At 40.3% G+C, this 18,443-nt stretch overlaps 1 protein-coding gene across 6 annotated transcripts in view; it reads right to left on the bottom strand.

The window, feature by feature from the left end:
- Positions 1-18,443, bottom strand: part of LOC106606690 (rho GTPase-activating protein 17) — a 59,560-nt gene that overhangs the window by 28,501 nt on the left and 12,616 nt on the right. For all 6 annotated transcript variants that reach the window (XM_045715527.1, XM_045715529.1, XM_045715528.1 and 3 more), the window contains exon 2: positions 10,557-10,596. In XM_045715527.1, coding sequence (XP_045571483.1) covers positions 10,557-10,596 — 40 coding nt within the window. The remainder of the gene's footprint in view (positions 1-10,556; positions 10,597-18,443) is intronic.

Raw genomic sequence — 18,443 nt, 5'->3', positions numbered from 1 at the left:
TGACATATTGAGCTACAGTACCTGGTCTCTCTTGACATATTGAGCTACAGTATCTGGTCTCTCTTGACATATTGAGCTATAGTATCTGGTCTCTCTTGACATATTGAGTTATAGTACCTGGTCTCTCTTGACATATTGAGCTACAGTACCTGGTCTCTCTTGACATATTGAGTTATAGTATCTGGTCTCTCTTGACATATTGAGTTATAGTATCTGGTCTCTCTTGACATGTTGAGTTATAGTACCTGGTCTCTCTTGACATAGAGTTATAGCACCTAGTCTCTTTAGACATACTGAGTTACAGTACCTGGTCTCTCTTGACATATTGAGCTATAGTATCTGGTCTCTCTTGACATATTGAGCTACAGTATCTGGTCTCTCTTGACATATTGAGTTATAGTATCTGGTCTCTCTTGACATATTGAGTTATAGTACCTGGTCTCTCTTGACATGTTTAGTTATAGCACCTGGTCTCTCTTGACATATTGAGTTATAGCACCTAGTCTCTTTAGACATACTGAGTTACAGTACCTGGTCTCTCTTGACATATTGAGCTATTTTACCTGGTCTATCTTGACATATTGAGTTATAGTACCTGGTCTGTCTTGACATATTGAGTTATAGTACCTGGTCTGTCTTGACATATTGAGTTATAGTACCTGGTATCTCTTGACATATTGAGTTATAGTACCTGGTATCTCTTGACATATTGAGCTACAGTACCTGGTCTCTCTTGACATATTGAGTTATAGTATCTGGTTACTAGTGACATATTGAGTTATAGTATCTGGTTACTCTTGACATATTGAGTTATAGTACCTGGTCTCTCTTCACATATTGAGTTATAGTACCTGGTCTCTCTTGACATATTGAGTTACAGTACCTGGTCTCTCTTGACATATTGAGCTACAGTACCTGGTCTCTCTTGACATATTGAGTTATAGTACCTGGTCTCTCTTGACATATTGAGTTATAGTATCTGGTCTCTCTTGACATATTGAGTTATAGTATTTGGTCTCTCTTGACATGTTGATTTATAGTACCTGGTCTCTCTTGACATATTGAGTTATAGCACCTAGTCTCTTTAGACATACTGAGTTACAGTACCTGGTCTCTCTTGACATATTGAGCTATAGTATCTGGTCTCTCTTGACATATTGAGTTATAGCACCTGGTCTCTCTTGACATATTGAGTTATAGCACCTGGTCTCTCTTGACATATTGAGTTACAGTACCTGGTCTCTCTTGACATATTGAGTTATAGCACCTGGTCTCTCTTGACATATTGAGTTATAGCACCTGGTCTCTCTTGACATATTGAGTTATAGTACCTGGTATCTCTTGACATATTGAGTTATAGTACCTGGTATCTCTTGACATATTGAGTTATAGTACCTGGTATCTCTTGACATATTGAGCTACAGTACCTGGTCTCTCTTGACATATTGAGTTATAGTATCTGGTTACTAGTGACATATTGAGCTACAGTATCTGGTCTCTCTTGACATATTGAGTTATATTACCTGGTCACTCTTGACATATTGAGCTACAGTACCTGGTCTCTCTTGACATATTGAGTTATAGTATCTGGTCTCTCTTGACATATTGAGTTATAGTATCTGGTCTCTCTTGACATATTGAGTTATAGTATCTGGTCTCTCTTGACATGTTGAGTTATAGTACCTGGTCTCTCTTGACATATTGAGTTATAGCACCTAGTCTCTTTAGACATACTGAGTTACAGTACCTGGTCTCTCTTGACATATTGAGCTATAGTATCTGGTCTCTCTTGACATATTGAGTTATAGTACCTGGTCTCTCTTGACATATTGAGTTATAGTACCTGGTCTCTCTTGACATATTGAGCTACAGTATCTGGTCTCTCTTGACATATTGAGTTATAGTACCTGGTCTCTCTTGACATATTGAGCTACAGTATCTGGTCTCTCTTGACATATTGAGCTATAGTATCTGGTCTCTCTTGACATATTGAGATATAGTACCTGGTCTGTCTTGACATATTGAGTTATAGTACCTGGTCTCTCTTGACATATTTAGTTATAGTACCTGTTCTCTCTTGAAATATTGAGTTATAGTACCTAGTCTCTCTTGACATATTGAGTTATAGTATCTGGTTACTAGTGATATATTGAGTTATAGTATCTGGTTACTAGTGACATATTGAGTTATCGTACCTGGTTACTAGTGACATATTGAGTTATAGTATCTGGTTACTAGTGACATATTGAGTTATAGTATCTGGTTACTCTTGACATATTGACTTATAGTTAAGGCAAGGGCTGATTTCAAGGTTTTACTGCTAACCTACAAAGCATTACATGGGCTTGCTCCTACCTATCTTTCCGATTTGGTCCTGCCATACATACCTACACGTACGCTACAGTCACAAGACGCAGGCCTCCTAATTGTCCCTAGAATTTCTAAGCAAACGGCTGGAGGTAGGGCTTTCTCCTATAGAGCTCCATTTTTATGGAATGGTCTGCCTACCAATGTGAGAGACGCAGACTCAGTCTCAACCTTTAAGTCTTTACTGAAGACTTATCTCTTCAGTAGGTCCTATGATTAAGTATAGTCTGGCCCAGGAGTGTGAAGGTGAACGGAAAGGCTGGAGCAACGAACCGCCCTTGCTGTCTCTGCCTTGCCGGTTCCCCTCTTTCCACTGGGATTCTCTGCCTCTAACCCTTTTACAGGGGCTGAGTCACTGGCTTACTGGTGTTCTTCCATGCCGTCCATGGGAGGGGTGCGTCACTTGAGTGGGTTGAGTCACTGACGTGGTCTTCCTGTCTGGGTTGGCGCCCCCCCTTGGGTTGTGCCATGGCGGAGATCGTTGTGGGCTATACTCGGCCTTGTCTTAGGACGGTAAGTTGGTGGTTGGAGACATCCCTCTAGTGGTGTGGGGGCTGTGCTTTGGCAAAGTGGGTGGGGTTATATCCTGCCTGTTTGGCCCTGTCCGGGTATCATCGGATGGGGCCACAGTGTCTTCTGATCCCTCCTGTCTCAGCCTCCAGTATTTATGCTGTAGTAGTTTATGTGTCGGGGGCTAGGGTCAGTCTGTTACATCTGGAGTATTTCTCTTGTCTTATCCGGTGTCCTGTGTGAATTTAAATATGCTCTCTCTAATTCTCTCTCTCTCTTTCTCTCTTTCTGTCTTTCTCTCGGAGGACCTGAGCCCTAGGACCATGCCTCAGGACTACCTGGTATGATGACTCCTTGCTGTCCCCAGTCCACCTGGCCGTGCTGCTGCTCCAGTTTCAACTGTTCTGCCTGCGGCTATGGAACCCTGACCTGTTCACCGGACGTGCTTGTTGCACCCTCGACAACTACTATGATTATTATTATTTGACCATGCTGGTCATTTATGAACATTTTAACATCTTGACCATGTTCTGTTATAATATCCACCCTGCACAGCCAGAAGAGGACTGGCCACCCCTCATAGCCTGGTTCCTCTCTAGGTTTCTTCCTAGGTTTTTGGCCTTTCTAGGGAGTTTTTTCTAGGGAGTTTTTCCTAGCCACCGTGCTTCTTTCACATGCTTTGCTTGCTGTTTGGGGTTTTAGGCTGGGTTTCTGTACAGCACTTTGAGATATCAGCTGATGTACGAAGGGCTATATAAATAAATTTGATTTGATTATAGTACCTGGTGTCTCTTGACATATTGAGCTATAGTACCTGGTCTCTCTTGACATATTGAGCTATAGTACCTGGTCTCTCTTGACATATTGAGTTATAGCACAGTACCTGGTCTGTCTTGACATATTGAGTTATAGTATCTGGTCTCTCTTGACATATTGAGCTATAGTACCTGGTCTCTCTTGACATATTGAGCTATAGTACCTAGTCTTTCTTGACATATTGAGTTATAGTACCTGGTCTCTCTTGACATATTGAGCTATAGTACCTGGTCTCTCTTGAAATATTGAGCTATAGTACCTGGTCTCTCTTGACATATTGAGTTATAGTACAGTACCTGGTCTGTCTTGACATATTGAGTTATAGTACCTGGTCTCTCTTGACATATTGAGCTATAGTACCTAGTCTTTCTTGACATATTGAGTTATAGTACCTGTTCTCTCTTGACATATTGAGCTATAGTACCTGGTCTCTCTTGACATATTGAGTTATAGTACAGTACCTGGTCTGTCTTGACATATTGAGCTATAGTACCTGGTCTCTCTTGACATATTGAGCTATAGTACCTGGTCTCTCTTGACATATTGAGTTATAGTACAGTACCTGGTCTGTCTTGACATATTGAGTTATAGTACCTGGTCTCTCTTGACATATTGAGTTATAGTACAGTACCTGGTCTGTCTTGACATATTGAGTTATAGTATCTGGTCTCTTTTGACATATTGAGCTATAGTACCTGGTCTCTCTTCACATATTGAGCTATCCACCCGCAAACAGCAAACTGTGGGTTAAATCTGTTTATTATACTGTATCTGTTGAAATTAATTGAATGTGTCTGCCATCTGTCTCTGTCTGTTTGTTTACGGTATCATTGCTTATGTGTATGCCTGTGTTTGTATATGCAGGCATATGTCTATAGACATGCCTGTATACACTGAGTGTACAAAACATTGTGAACACCTGCTCTTTCCATGACATAAACTGACCAGGTGAAATAGAGTAAAAGCTATGATCCCTTATTGATGTCACCTGTTAAATCCACTTCAATCAGTGTAGATGAAGGGGAGAAGACAGGTTAAAGAAGGATTTTTAAGCCTTGAGACAATTAGACATGGATTGTGTATGTGTGCCATTCAAAGGGTGAATGGGCAAGACAAAATATTTAAGTGCCTTTGAACAGGGTATGGTAGTAGGTTCCAAGCACAACGGTTTGAGTGTGCCAAGAACTGCAATGCTGCTGGGGTTTTCATGCTCAACAGTTTCCCATGTGTATCAAGAATGGTCAACCACCCAGAGGACATCCAGCCAACTTGACACAACTGTGGGAAGCATTGGAGTCAACATGGACCAGCATCGCTGTGGAACACTTTCGACACCTTGTAGAGTCCAAGCCCTGACAAACTGAGGCTGTTCTGAGGGCAAAAGTGGGTGCAACTCAATATTAGGAAGGTGCTTGTGTGTGTGTGTGTGTGGGGGGGGGGGGGACCTAAAATCCCCAAAAGTTCCCACAAGGATAGTAAACAAGGATAATTCTACCTTGTGGGGACATTTCCCACAACCCCACGAGGACAAAGGTTATTTCAAGCTTAGGGGTTAGGTTAAGGGTTCGGAGTTAGGTTTAGATTAGGGTTAGTGTTACGGGTTAGGGTAAGAGCTAGGAAAAATAGGATTTTGAATGGAAATTATTTTAGGTCCCCACGAGGATAGAAGAACATAAAGTATGTGTTTGTGTGTACATGTAGGCATACTTGCATTTGTATATGCAGGCAATACCCTTCAAGGGTGAAAATGCCTGTATAAAACCCACCAGGCTCCAGAAAGGAATTCTGAATGCTGGAACTAGACTGTCATCCATGTGATACGAACCAAAGCCCTAACTTGGACTGCCCTCACGCTCAGAGAGACATTAGCATTCAACTAGTGCAGCACATTCCATTGAGGAGGGGAAATAGATAGTAGGAGTGTCTTGGGCAGCACAAAGCACTTCTGCAGGAGCAAAGTTTAGCTTAGGGAGAACTTGTGGGAAGGAATCCCTATCTCCTGAATTCCTCCCAGGGGAGAGTCTTGAGGGAGTTAAAGGCTGTGTCTCAATACTTGTAAACAGCTTCTTACTGCATTCTCACCATGGAAGAGTCAGTCAGCATAGCAGAGAGTTAGGATGTGTTTCAATATTTGTACTTAGTTTCCTCAGCCTCAACTTACAGTAAGTATCTCCATCATGGTCATTCATAAGTGAAAGATTGGATTTCACTTTCCTTTCCATATCACTTTTACCTGTTATGTTATTTCAGTTTGTGATTATGAAGATAAGAGCAGAGGAAAGGAGGAAAGGAAGCCATTCCAGACTATTGAGATGCAGTCTCTTATTTATAGTCAATACCTTTCAACTCAGACTATGAAGTCAGCCTCAAATCCCATAGTGCATTGTGATAATAACCAGTAAGTACATATTCTATACATTGCCCAGTAACTATGTAGTTTCAGCATCCCTATCCATTCCTGTTCTGTTTGTCTATTCAGCCCTAGAAACTGTCACCGTTAACCAGGTGCTTAGGCTGTGTGTATATTAAGTCAAGCTTAGGGTCACAGTTCACTAAGGCAGGTCCTAAAAGTGTGACTCAAGTGTTCTTTATGAAGAGCTGAGAGAGGTGTGTAGAGTTGTCTGGCACTCACACTCCCTCTTTCACTTCCTCTGTTCCACTTTTAACACACTCCTTCCCTCTCTTAAAGACCATGTCTATTCAATAGAGCATGGAGACTCACTTTCTTTCTCTCTCCTCCTCTCAGTTAACATACACTCTCTCTCCTCCTCTCAGTTAACATACACTCTCTCTCTCTCCTCCTCTCAGTTAACATACACACTCTCTCTCTCTCCTCCTCTCAGTTAACATACTCTCTCTCTCATCCTCTCAGTTAACACTCTCTCTCTCTCTCTCTCTCTCTCATCCTCTCAGTTAACACACACTCTCTCTCTCTCCTCCTCTCAGTTAACATACTCTCTCTCTCTCTCTCTCTCTCTCATCCTCTCAGTTAACACACACTCTCTCTCTCTCCTCCTCTCAGTTAACATACTCTCTCTCCTCCTCTCAGTTAACATACTCTCTCTCCTCCTCTCAGTTAACATACACTCTCTCTCCTCCTCTCAGTTAACATACACTCTCTCTCCTCCTCTCAGTTAACATACTCTCTCTCTCTCTCCTCCTCTCAGTTAACATACTCTCTCTCTCTCTCCTCCTCTCAGTTAACATACTCTCTCTCTCCTCCTCTCAGTTAACATACTCTCTCTCCTCCTCTCAGTTAACATACTCTCTCTCCTCCTCTCAGTTAACATTAGAGGTCGACCGATTATGATTTTTCAACGCCGGTCCCGATACCGATTATTGGCGGGTCAAAATAAAGCCAATATCGATTAATCGGCCGATTTTTAAAAACATTTTTTATTTGTAATAATGGCAATTACAACAATACTGAATGAACACTTATTTTAACTTAATATAATACATCAATAAAATCAATTTAGCCTCAAATAAATAAGGAAACATGTTCAATTTGATTTAAATAATGCAAAAACAAAGTGTTGGAGAAGAAAGTAAAAGTGCAATATGTGCCATGTAAAAAAGCTAACGTTTAAGTTCCTTGCTCAGAACATGAGAACATATGAAAGCTGGTGGTTCCTTTTAACATGAGTCTTCAATATTCCCAGGCAAGAAGTTTTAGGTTGTAGTTATTATAGGACTATTTCTCTCTATACGATTTGTATTTCATATACCTTTGACTATTGGATGTTCTTATAGGCACTTTAGTATTGCCAGTGTAACAGTATAGCTTCCGTGCCTCTCCTCGCTCCTACCTGGGCTCGAACCAGGAACACGTCGACAACAGCCACCCTCGAAGCAGTGTTACCCATGTAGAGGAAGGGAAAAAACTACTCCAAGTCTCAGAGCGAGTGACGTTTGAAATGCTATTAGCGTGCACCCGGCTAACTAGCTAGCCATTTCACATGGGTTACACCAGCCTAATCTTGGGAGTTGACAGGCTTGAAGTCATAAACAGCGCAATGCGTTGCGAAGGGCTGCTGGCAAAACGCACAAAAGTGCTATTTTGAATGAATGCTTACGAGCCTGCTGGTGCCTACCATCGCTCAGTCAGACTGCTCTATCAAATCATAGACTTAATTATAACATAATAACACACAGAAACACGAGCCTTAGGTCATTAATATGGTTGAATCCGGAAACTATCATCTTGAAAACATAACGTTATTCCTGTTACATTGCACAACCTTCAGTGTTATGTCATAATTATGTAAAATTCTGACAAATTACCCAAAGTGTTGCATATACCCTGACTGCGTGCAATGAACGCAAAATTACACAATTTCACCTGGTTAATATTGCCTGCTAACCTGGATTTCATTTAGCTAAATATGCAGGTTTAAAAATATATACTTCTGTGTATTGATTTTAAGAAAGGCATTGATGTTTATGGTTAGGTACAGTCGTGCAACGATTGTGCTTTTTTCGCAAATGCGCTTTTGTTAAATCATCCCTGTTTGGCGAAGTCGGCTGTCTTTGTTGGGAAGAAATAGTCTTCACAGTTCGCAACGATTTTAAGAAAGGCATTGATGTTTATGGTTGGAGCAACGTGTACCTAAGCAATTATATGCAACGCAGGACAGGCTAGATAAACTAGTAATATCATCAACCGTGTGTAGTTAACTAGTGATTATGATTGACTGATTGTTTTTTATAAGATAAGTTTAATGCTAGCTAGCAACTTACCATAGCTTCTTACTGCATTCGCGTAACCTCGTGGAGTGCAATGTAAAGCAGGTGGTTAGAGCGTTGGACTAGTTAACCGTAAGGTTGCAAGATTGAATCCCTGAGCTGACAAGGTAAAAATCTGTCATTCTGCCCCTGAACAAGGCAGTTAACCCACCGTTCCTAGGCCGTCATTGAAAATGAGAATGTGTTCTTAACTGACTTGCCTAGTTAAATAAAGGTTAAAAAAATATATATAATAATAAAAAATAAATAAAATAGGCCAAATCGGCGTCCAAAAATACCGATTTCCGATTGTTATGAAAACTTGAAATGGGCCCTAATTAATCGGCCATTCTGATTAATCGGTCGACCTCTAGTTAACATACTCTCTCTCTCCTCCTCTCAGTTAACATACACTCTCTCTCCCTCTCCTCCTCTCAGTTAACATACTCTCTCTCTCTCTCATCCTCTCAGTTAACATACACTCTCTCTCTCATCCTCTCAGTTAACATACTCTCTCTCTCTCTCTCCTCTCAGTTAACATACTCTCTCTCTCTCCTCCTCTCAGTTAACATACACTCTCTCTCTCTCCTCTCAGTTAACATACACACTCTCTCTCTCTCTCTCTCCTCTCAGTTAACATACTCTCTCTCTCTCTCCTCTCAGTTAACATACACTCTCTCTCTCCTCTCAGTTAACATACACTCTCTCTCTCCTCTCAGTTAACATACACTCTCTCTCTCCTCTCAGTTAACATACACTCTCTCTCTCCTCTCAGTTAATATACACTCTCTCTCTCCTCTCAGTTAACATACACACTCTCTCTCTCTCTCCTCTCAGTTAACATACACTCTCTCTCTCTCCTCTCAGTTAACATACACTCTCTCTCTCTCCTCTCAGTTAACATACACTCTCTCTCTCTCTCTCTCTCCTCTCAGTTAACATACACCCTCTCTCTCCTCTCAGTTAACATACACTCTCCCTCTCTCTCCTCTCAGTTAACATACACTCTCCCTCTCTCTCCTCTCAGTTAACATACACTCTCTCTCTCCTCTCAGTTAACATACACTCTCTCTCTCCTCTCAGTTAACATACACTCTCTCTCTCCTCTCAGTTAACATACACTCTCTCTCTCCTCTCAGTTAACATACACTCTCTCTCTCCTCTCAGTTAACATACACTCTCTCTCTCTCTCTCCTCTCAGTTAACATACACTCTCTCTCTCTCTCTCATCCTCTCAGTTAACATACACTCTCTCTCTCATCCTCTCAGTTAACATACACTCTCTCTCTCTCTCCTCTCAGTTAACATACACTCTCTCTCTCTCTCCTCTCAGTTAACATACACTCAGTCACTTCATTCAGCTGCCATGTTGTTCTCCCTGGCACATCATGACACAGTATGTGTTCTGGAGTAAAACAAGCTGCCACGGTCTGTTCTGATTGGAAAAACATGGTAACTGGCTTTCTCACACATCGCACCTGGCAGCGCATCACTGAAAACCAGACCCAACAACAAACCCTCGCCAACAGCCTTGCTTCAAGACCAGAGTCAAGATTTCTTACCAAAAAAAGACAGGATGTGTTTTTGTGTGTGTACTTTGACTAAATCCCTCATCACTAAATGACTCATGTTGCATCTCTCTCTGCTAGGAGGGGTTATGATGATGGAGGTAGACTGTAAACGTGATAACACGGCTTGAAACAAACGGTTCTGCTTTAGCCAACTTGGCAAGACAAGTTTACAAGGCAATGTATTATTTAATTCAGAAACAATCACAGGTTCACTAAATTAAATTACTCCTTTTGTGCAGCATCAGACCTTTTCCCCATGACATCACATGTTCCATCCAGTCAACACAATTCATCACATGTTCCACCCAGTCAACACAATTCATCACATGTTCCACCCAGTCAACACAATTCATCACATGTTCCATCCAGTCAACACAAGTCATCACATGTTCCATCCAGTCAACACAAGTCATCACATGTTCCATCCAGTCAACACAATTCATCACATGTTCCATCCAGTCAACACAAGTCATACTGTATGTTAATGGTTGCATTTGACTTGACAGTGTCTAAGGCTGCTGTGACTGCACATAAAGTGGAAGCAGGAGACAGAATAATAATATTCACCTGTAGAAGGTCATCACTCAGCACCTCAGTCTTCTCGGCTCTGTGGAGGAAAACACATTAGGAGGTCAAAGGTCAGATAGGCAGACATAATAGGGCTTATTCATTACAGAGAGTTCCAATAGAAGTGTAGTGTGTAGATCAGAAATGTTAGCCTGGTTAAACCAGACTGAACTGTGCTCTCACCAGAAACAATGGTGAGTGTAGCGTTCAGTCTGGTTCAACCAGGCTACAGAAACGCTTCTCTGTTGTAAAGAATAGAGAATGGTGTCAGTTCTATACTTTGCATTTCTACCTGCAACATGGTGGTATTTAAGATATCATATGGTATGGAAAGCCCAACTGAGCCCAACTCTAGTGCAGGGCCTGTGTCAGAGTTGTGCCAGATCACACTCTCTCACCGTTTATAAGACTCCTCTACTGATTAAAAAAAACAATGCAATTCCAGGAGTGACTGAACTATTGTGGTACTATAGTGGTGCTGTAAGCCTGCAACTCCACTGCACTTCATTTCAACTTAGCAAGAGTAAAGTTGCAGTGAAAAGAGAACAAACAGAGATTGGCGAGTGTATCTCTCTACTTCTCCATCTATGAGCCATTACTACGACAGGTAATGAAGACTAACCCGTCTTACTGATTAGGGGCAAGTCATAGGTAGCGTTTTACTTTATTTCTCTAGACAACGCAGCCGGCAGCCCTACAGCAACAAAAGAGTTTCTGCTATACTATGAGTGGTCTGGGCCTGGGTCGACGAGAGAAATAAAGCTTTCAGGAAACTCACCCTGGACTACCCTGCACAACAAACATCACAAGTAGACCTAACTCCCTCATACACACCAACACTCCACACCTCTGCCTGTGGCTGTTTCCAGGGAGAGGGCCTGTTAGAACACACACTTCCTGTTTCCTGAATTCCAGCCTTTGTTATGGCAACAGCAGGAGGTGAGAGGTCTGTTGATGTCTCAAACATGTAATACCCACCAGTCAGCTAGTGTGTTGGAGGAGAGAGAGGAGTGGAGAGAATTTACTGACATCATTCCAAAACCAAAATGCACTATCCCATACAGCTGTGGTTTCAAAGGTCTTCTTGGCACTGTGACAGACTTAAAGCCATTCAAACGTTCTTGAGACCCAATAAGCAAAAACTGTTCGTCGACGCAATCTAGCATTCAGCCACAACGAATCAGGTGCAAGATAAACCCATATTGATCTTCCTGATCCACCTTTTGGGAAACACAGCCTACCAATCTTAACACCATCATTCACTGTGGAAAAAAAGAACAGCCAATATTCTCCATAGACCTATCCCTACATCTGTAATAACACACAGTTCCCTTTAATCCAGTGGAGTGGTGGTCCCAGCACTAGATTTTCCCATTTTCTCAAGCCAGACTTAAAGTGTGCTGGGAAGTGAAGTGATCATTTGCTCACCATTTAGAGGGTTCTGATAGTGAAGTGATCATTTGTTCTCCATTTAGATGGTTCTGATAGTGAAGTGATCATTAGCTCACCATTTAGAGGGTTCTGATAGTGAAGTGATCATTAGCTCACCATTTAGAGGGTTCTGATAGTGAAGTGATCATTAGCTCACCATTTAGAGGGTTCTGATAGTGAAGTGATCATTTGTTCTCCATTTAGATGGTTCTGATAGTGAAGTGATCATTTGCTCACCATTTAGAGGGTTCTGATAGTGAAGTGATCATTTGTTCTCCATTTAGATGGTTCTGATAGTGAAGTGATCATTTGCTCACCATTTAGAGGGTTCTGATAGTGAAGTGATCATTTGCTCACCATTTAGAGGGTTCTGATAGTGAAGTGATCATTTGCTCACCATTTAGAGGGTTCTGATAGTGAAGTGATCATTTGCTCACCATTTAGAGGGTTCTGATAGTGAAGTGATCATTAGCTCACCATTTAGAGGGTTCTGATAGTGAAGTGATCATTTGCTCACCATTTAGAGGGTTCTGATAGTGAAGTGATCATTAGCTCACCATTTAGAGGGTTCTGATAGTGAAGTGATCATTTGCTCACCATTTAGAGGGTTCTGATAGTGAAGTGATCATTTGCTCACCATTTAGAGGGTTCTGATAGTGAAGTGATCATTTGCTCACCATTTAGAGGGTTCTGATACTGCTGAGCCAGCAGGATGGCTACAGAAACTTAGGTCCTCCCCACTCACACGTGTGCACGTACAGGCACACACATACCATCTTCCCCAGAGGACACTCTCCTCTTACTGGAGTCTGGGCCAACAACCTACAGTAAAGCTCATTGGGATCAATTAACCCCCTCACACACACACATCTATTACCTAATACTGCTGTAACCCACTGAAATAATACCTTACTATACCCTATACTGCACATTACTGTACCAAGCCCCTGCTTTACTGTAAATGGTACCACTGGTATACAGTACAACAAATAGAAAGTGTGTCTATGATCTATCCCACTGAAAGTAGCAGAATTTTATAAAAGGAATAGTTCAGCGATTTGATGTATTTACATATTTGCTCCCTTACCTTGAAAGCAGTCTATGGATAAGGAGTGACTGAAATCTACACTTTGGTTTTTGTTAAATCGCTGAACTATCCCTTTAATTGGTGAAGTAAGTTTATAATCAATGAGAGAGACTAGGGATGGATACATCTTCATCTGTAAAGGCCAGGTAAATCAAGCCCTGATATCATCTAGACCAGACAAATGGCAGGTCAAACCAGAATATCCACATTACTGAGAAGACATGGTCATTGGTTGGCCTGGGGAGGTAGGAGGCTATGAGCTGAGCAAAAATCTATAATGAATTAGCATTGATTTGAGCTAGAATAGCTGCATTGAGCTAGCAGGCATTATTTTAAGAATATACATCTTGACTGCAATGCTACAGTCAGGACCCTGGGAGAAGAGAGTATAACACTGAATAAGAAATGAAACATGTAGAAAGATGATCAGACCAATCGGCTCAGAGTCCCAACAACCCCATACATCCACTTCTCAGGTCATTCCATTTAGTTACCATCATAATATGCTCAGTAATGGTTACATATAGACTTGGGTTAGATAGATATATTTTGCTCTTTATTCATCTTATCCACGTATTGAGCCCCACGACTTTGTTACAGAGACTCTCTGTCAAGCTTCTAAACAGGAAACCCCTGCTCTCTGTCTATCAGGTTGGTTATCTACCCATCCAGTCACTGGAACATGTTAGCCAGTGTCTGCTGAAGAGACTCTGTTCTGGGGGTAAGTTTCAATGCAACATGGTTATGGATAAACTGAGGGGTTGTGGGTTTGGTGGTACAGCAGTCATGCACCAGCAAAGACCTAATCAAGCCTATTTATCTCTTGTGGTTCAACACCTTTACACTGTGGTCTACATATTCAACACCTCTTTACACTGTGGTCTACATATTCAACACCTCTTTACACTGTGGTCTACATATTCAACAAGTCTTTACACTGTGGTCTACATATTCAACAAGTCTTTACACTGTGGTCTACATATTCAACAAGTCTTTACACTGTGGTCTACATATTCAACAAGTCTTTACACTGTGGTCTACATATTCAACAAGTCTTTACACTGTGGTCTACATATTCAACAAGTCTTTACACTGTGGTCTACATATTCAACAAGTCTTTACACTGTGGTCTACATATTCAACACCTCTTTACACTGTGGTCTACATATTCAACACCTCTTTACACTGTGGTCTACATATTCAACACCTCTTTACACTGTGGTCTACATATTCAACACCTCTTTACACTGTGGTCTACATATTCAACAAGTCTTTACACTGTGGTCTACATATTCAACAAGTCTTTACACTGTGGTCTACATATTCAACAAGTCTTTACACTGTGGTCTACATATTCAACAAGTCTTTACACTGTGGTCTACATATTCAACAAGTCTTTACACTGTGGTCTACATATTCAACAAGTCTTTACACTGTGGTCTACATATTCAACACCTCTTTACACTGTGGTCTACATATTCAACACCTCTTTACACTGTGGTCTACATATTCAACACCTCTTTACACTGTGGTCTACATATTCAACACCTCTTTACACTGTGGTCTACATATTCAACAACTCTTTACACTGTGGTCTACATATTCAACAACTCTTTACACTGTGGTCTACATATTTGGTGATGCAGTACTGTCTCTCAGAGCTGCTATGTCCTCAGAGCTAATACATAGCAACAGTGTATTATTGCAGTATACTACACATACTTTAAGCTTGGTAACAGAAATTAAGATATGGAGGAAAGGAATGCAAAACAGCCTGACCACATTAGCCAGTAACATACTGCTGCAGTTTGACAAGTGTAGGAAATAACTGCTGATGCTCTTATCACTATGCTAACCTGTAACACAAATAGGCTCACCACATACACAGATAAATATAAACAGACATGCACTGGTGTACACACCTGTGTACACACACACACACAGGCTACTCACACACATACACAAGTACACTCCCCCCTCCACACACACACATAAGCTACTCACACACAAGTACACCCCCCCTCCCCACACACACACACGTAGGCCAATTACACGCATACACACAAATATATATTAAATATAAACACATACACGAGTGTGCTCAAATACACACACAAAAAAATACGCACTTGTAGGCTACTCACACGCAAAACACATACAACCCCCTTCACACAAGCACGCACACACACACGCAGTGACCTCCCATTGACTCAGGTCTGCAAACTACATTACAATCTTTGATTTACTGTATCACAGACATGATGAGTATTCCAGCAGTACCAGAACAGAATGAATAGCTTTTTAACTACAGTAACAGAACAGAATGACTAGCTATATAGCTACACTACCAGAACAGAATGACTAGCTATATAACTACAGTAACAGAACAAAATGACTAGATTTATAACTACAGTACCAGAACGACTAGCTTTATAACTACAGTACCAGAACAGAATGACTAGCTTTATAACTACAGTACCAGAACAGAATGACTAGCTTTATAACTACAGTACCAGAACAGAATGACTAGCTTTATAACTACAGTACCAGAACAGAATGACTAGCTTTATAACTACAGTACCAGAACAGAATGACTAGCTTTATAACTACAGTACCAGAACAGAATGACTAGCTTTATAACTACAGTACCAGAACAGAATGACTAGCTTTATAACTACAGTACCAGAACAGAATGACTAGCTATATAATACAGTACCAGAACAGAATGACTAGCTTTATAACTACAGTACCAGAACAGAATGACTAGCTATATAACTACAGTACCAGAACAGAATGACTAGCTATATAACTACAGTACCAGAACAGAATGACTAGCTATATAATACAGTACCAGAACAGAATGACTAGCTATATAACTACAGTACCAAAACAGAATGACTAGCTTTATAACTACAGTACCAGAACAGAATGACTAGCTTTATAACTACAGTACCAGAACAGAATGACTAGCTATATAACTACAGTACCAGAACAGAATGACTAGCTTTATAACTACAGTAACAGAAAATAATGACTAGCTATATAACTACAGTACCAGAACAGAATGACTAGCTTTATAACTAACTACAGTACCAGAACAGAATGACTAGCTTTATAACTACAGTATCAGAACAGAATGACTAGCTTTATAACTACAGTACCAGAACAGAATGACTAGCTTTATAACTACAGTACCAGAACAGAATGACTAGCTTTATAACTACAGTACCAGAACAGAATGACTAGCTATATAACTACAGTACCAGAACAGAATGACTAGCTATATAATACAGTATCAGAACAGAATGACTAGCTTTATAACTACAGTACCAGAACAGAATGACTAGCTTTATAACTACAGTACCAGAACAGAATGACTAGCTTTATAACTACAGTACCAGAACAGAATGACTAGCTTTATAACTACAGTACCAGAACAGAATGACTAGCTTTATAACTACAGTACCAGAACAGAATGACTAGCTATATAATACAGTACCAGAACAGAATGACTAGCTTTATAACTACAGTACCAGAACAGAATGACTAGCTATATAACTACAGTACCAGAACAGAATGACTAGCTATATAACTACAGTACCAGAACAGAATGACTAGCTATATAATACAGTACCAGAACAGAATGACTAGCTATATAACTACAGTACCAAAACAGAATGACTAGCTTTATAACTACAGTAACAGAAAATAATGACTAGCTATATAACTACAGTACCAGAACAGAATGACTAGCTTTATAACTACAGTAACAGAAAATAATGACTAGCTATATAACTACAGTACCAGAACAGAATGACTAGCTATATAATACAGTACCAGAACAGAATTACTAGCTTTATAACTACAGTACCAGAACAGAATGACTAGCTATATAACTACAGTACCAGAACAGAATGACTAGCTTTATAACTACAGTAACAGAAAATAATGACTAGCTATATAACTACAGTACCAGAACAGAATGACTAGCTTTATAACTAACTACAGTACCAGAACAGAATGACTAGCTTTATAACTACAGTATCAGAACAGAATGACTAGCTTTATAACTACAGTACCAGAACAGAATGACTAGCTATATAACTAACTACAGTACCAGAACAGAATGACTAGCTTTATAACTACAGTACCAGAACAGAATGACTAGCTTTATAACTACAGTACCAGAACAGAATGACTAGCTTTATAACTACAGTACCAGAACAGAATGACTAGCTATATAACTACAGTACCAGAACAGAATGACTAGCTATATAATACAGTATCAGAACAGAATGACTAGCTTTATAACTACAGTAACAGAATGACTAGCTATATAACTACAGTACCAGAACAGAATGACTAGCTATATAATACAGTATCAGAACAGAATGACTAGCTTTATAACTACAGTAACAGAACAGAATGACTAGCTATATAACTACAGTACCAGAACAGAATGACTAGCTTTATAACTACAGTGCCAGAACAGAATGACTAGCTTTATAACTACAGTACCAGAACAGAATGACTAGCCTCAGTTGTAAGGCGTATAACATTACTATGAAGACACAGGGTTGGAAGTGAGTCTACAGTATGAATCATTATACAACCGGTAGGTCTAATTCCGGGATGCTGATTGGATAAAACCACATTCCGGCAGATGTCTATTCCACAAATTACCATCAGATAAACTATGACGTTGAAATGCTCATTTACTCTGTTCCATCTCACTGCGCAATCCACTGTCTCATCAGCCCATCCAGGCACTTTATAAACTTGATTTCCACTATAAAAAGCATCTAGATATTATCTCACATTTCTTTTAGACTAGCATTTAGTTTTCAACAGCGGAGATTTGTATAAACCTTGCTGTCTCTGTCTCCGACATTTGCAACATTATTTCAATATTGAAATTTTATCTCCAGCTGTCCCATAGTAATGAACGTGTCGGAAGTCGGGACGAGACAGACAGATTTCCTCACCCAGTTGAAATTATGAATCAGCTGGCATAATTTTTATGGATATATACAAAGAAATGTCAAAAGGATACAGTTAAACAAGACTAAATGCACCTAGTTTGTGATTGTGTTAGCTGTGTTGTTGGCTTGCTCCTCTGAACAACAGTGTCCTGATGAGAGACAGCACATTTTCTATGCCAGGCGAAATCGTGTATCAAATCAAACTTTATCTGTCACATGCGCCGAATACAACAGGTGTAGACTTTACCGTGAAATGCTTACTTACAAGCACTTAACCAACAATGCAGTTCAAGAAATAGAGTTAACCTCTACGGGCTAGGGGGCAGTATTGAGAATTTTGAAAAAAATATGTGCCCATTTTTAACTGCCTCCTACACCAACTCAGAA

This window comes from Salmo salar, chromosome ssa03, assembly GCF_905237065.1.
Source record: "Salmo salar chromosome ssa03, Ssal_v3.1, whole genome shotgun sequence".
Classification (NCBI taxonomy): domain Eukaryota; kingdom Metazoa; phylum Chordata; class Actinopteri; order Salmoniformes; family Salmonidae; genus Salmo; species Salmo salar.
Note: the sequence above shows the minus strand (reverse complement) of the source record. Positions and strands in the feature narration are given on the sequence as shown.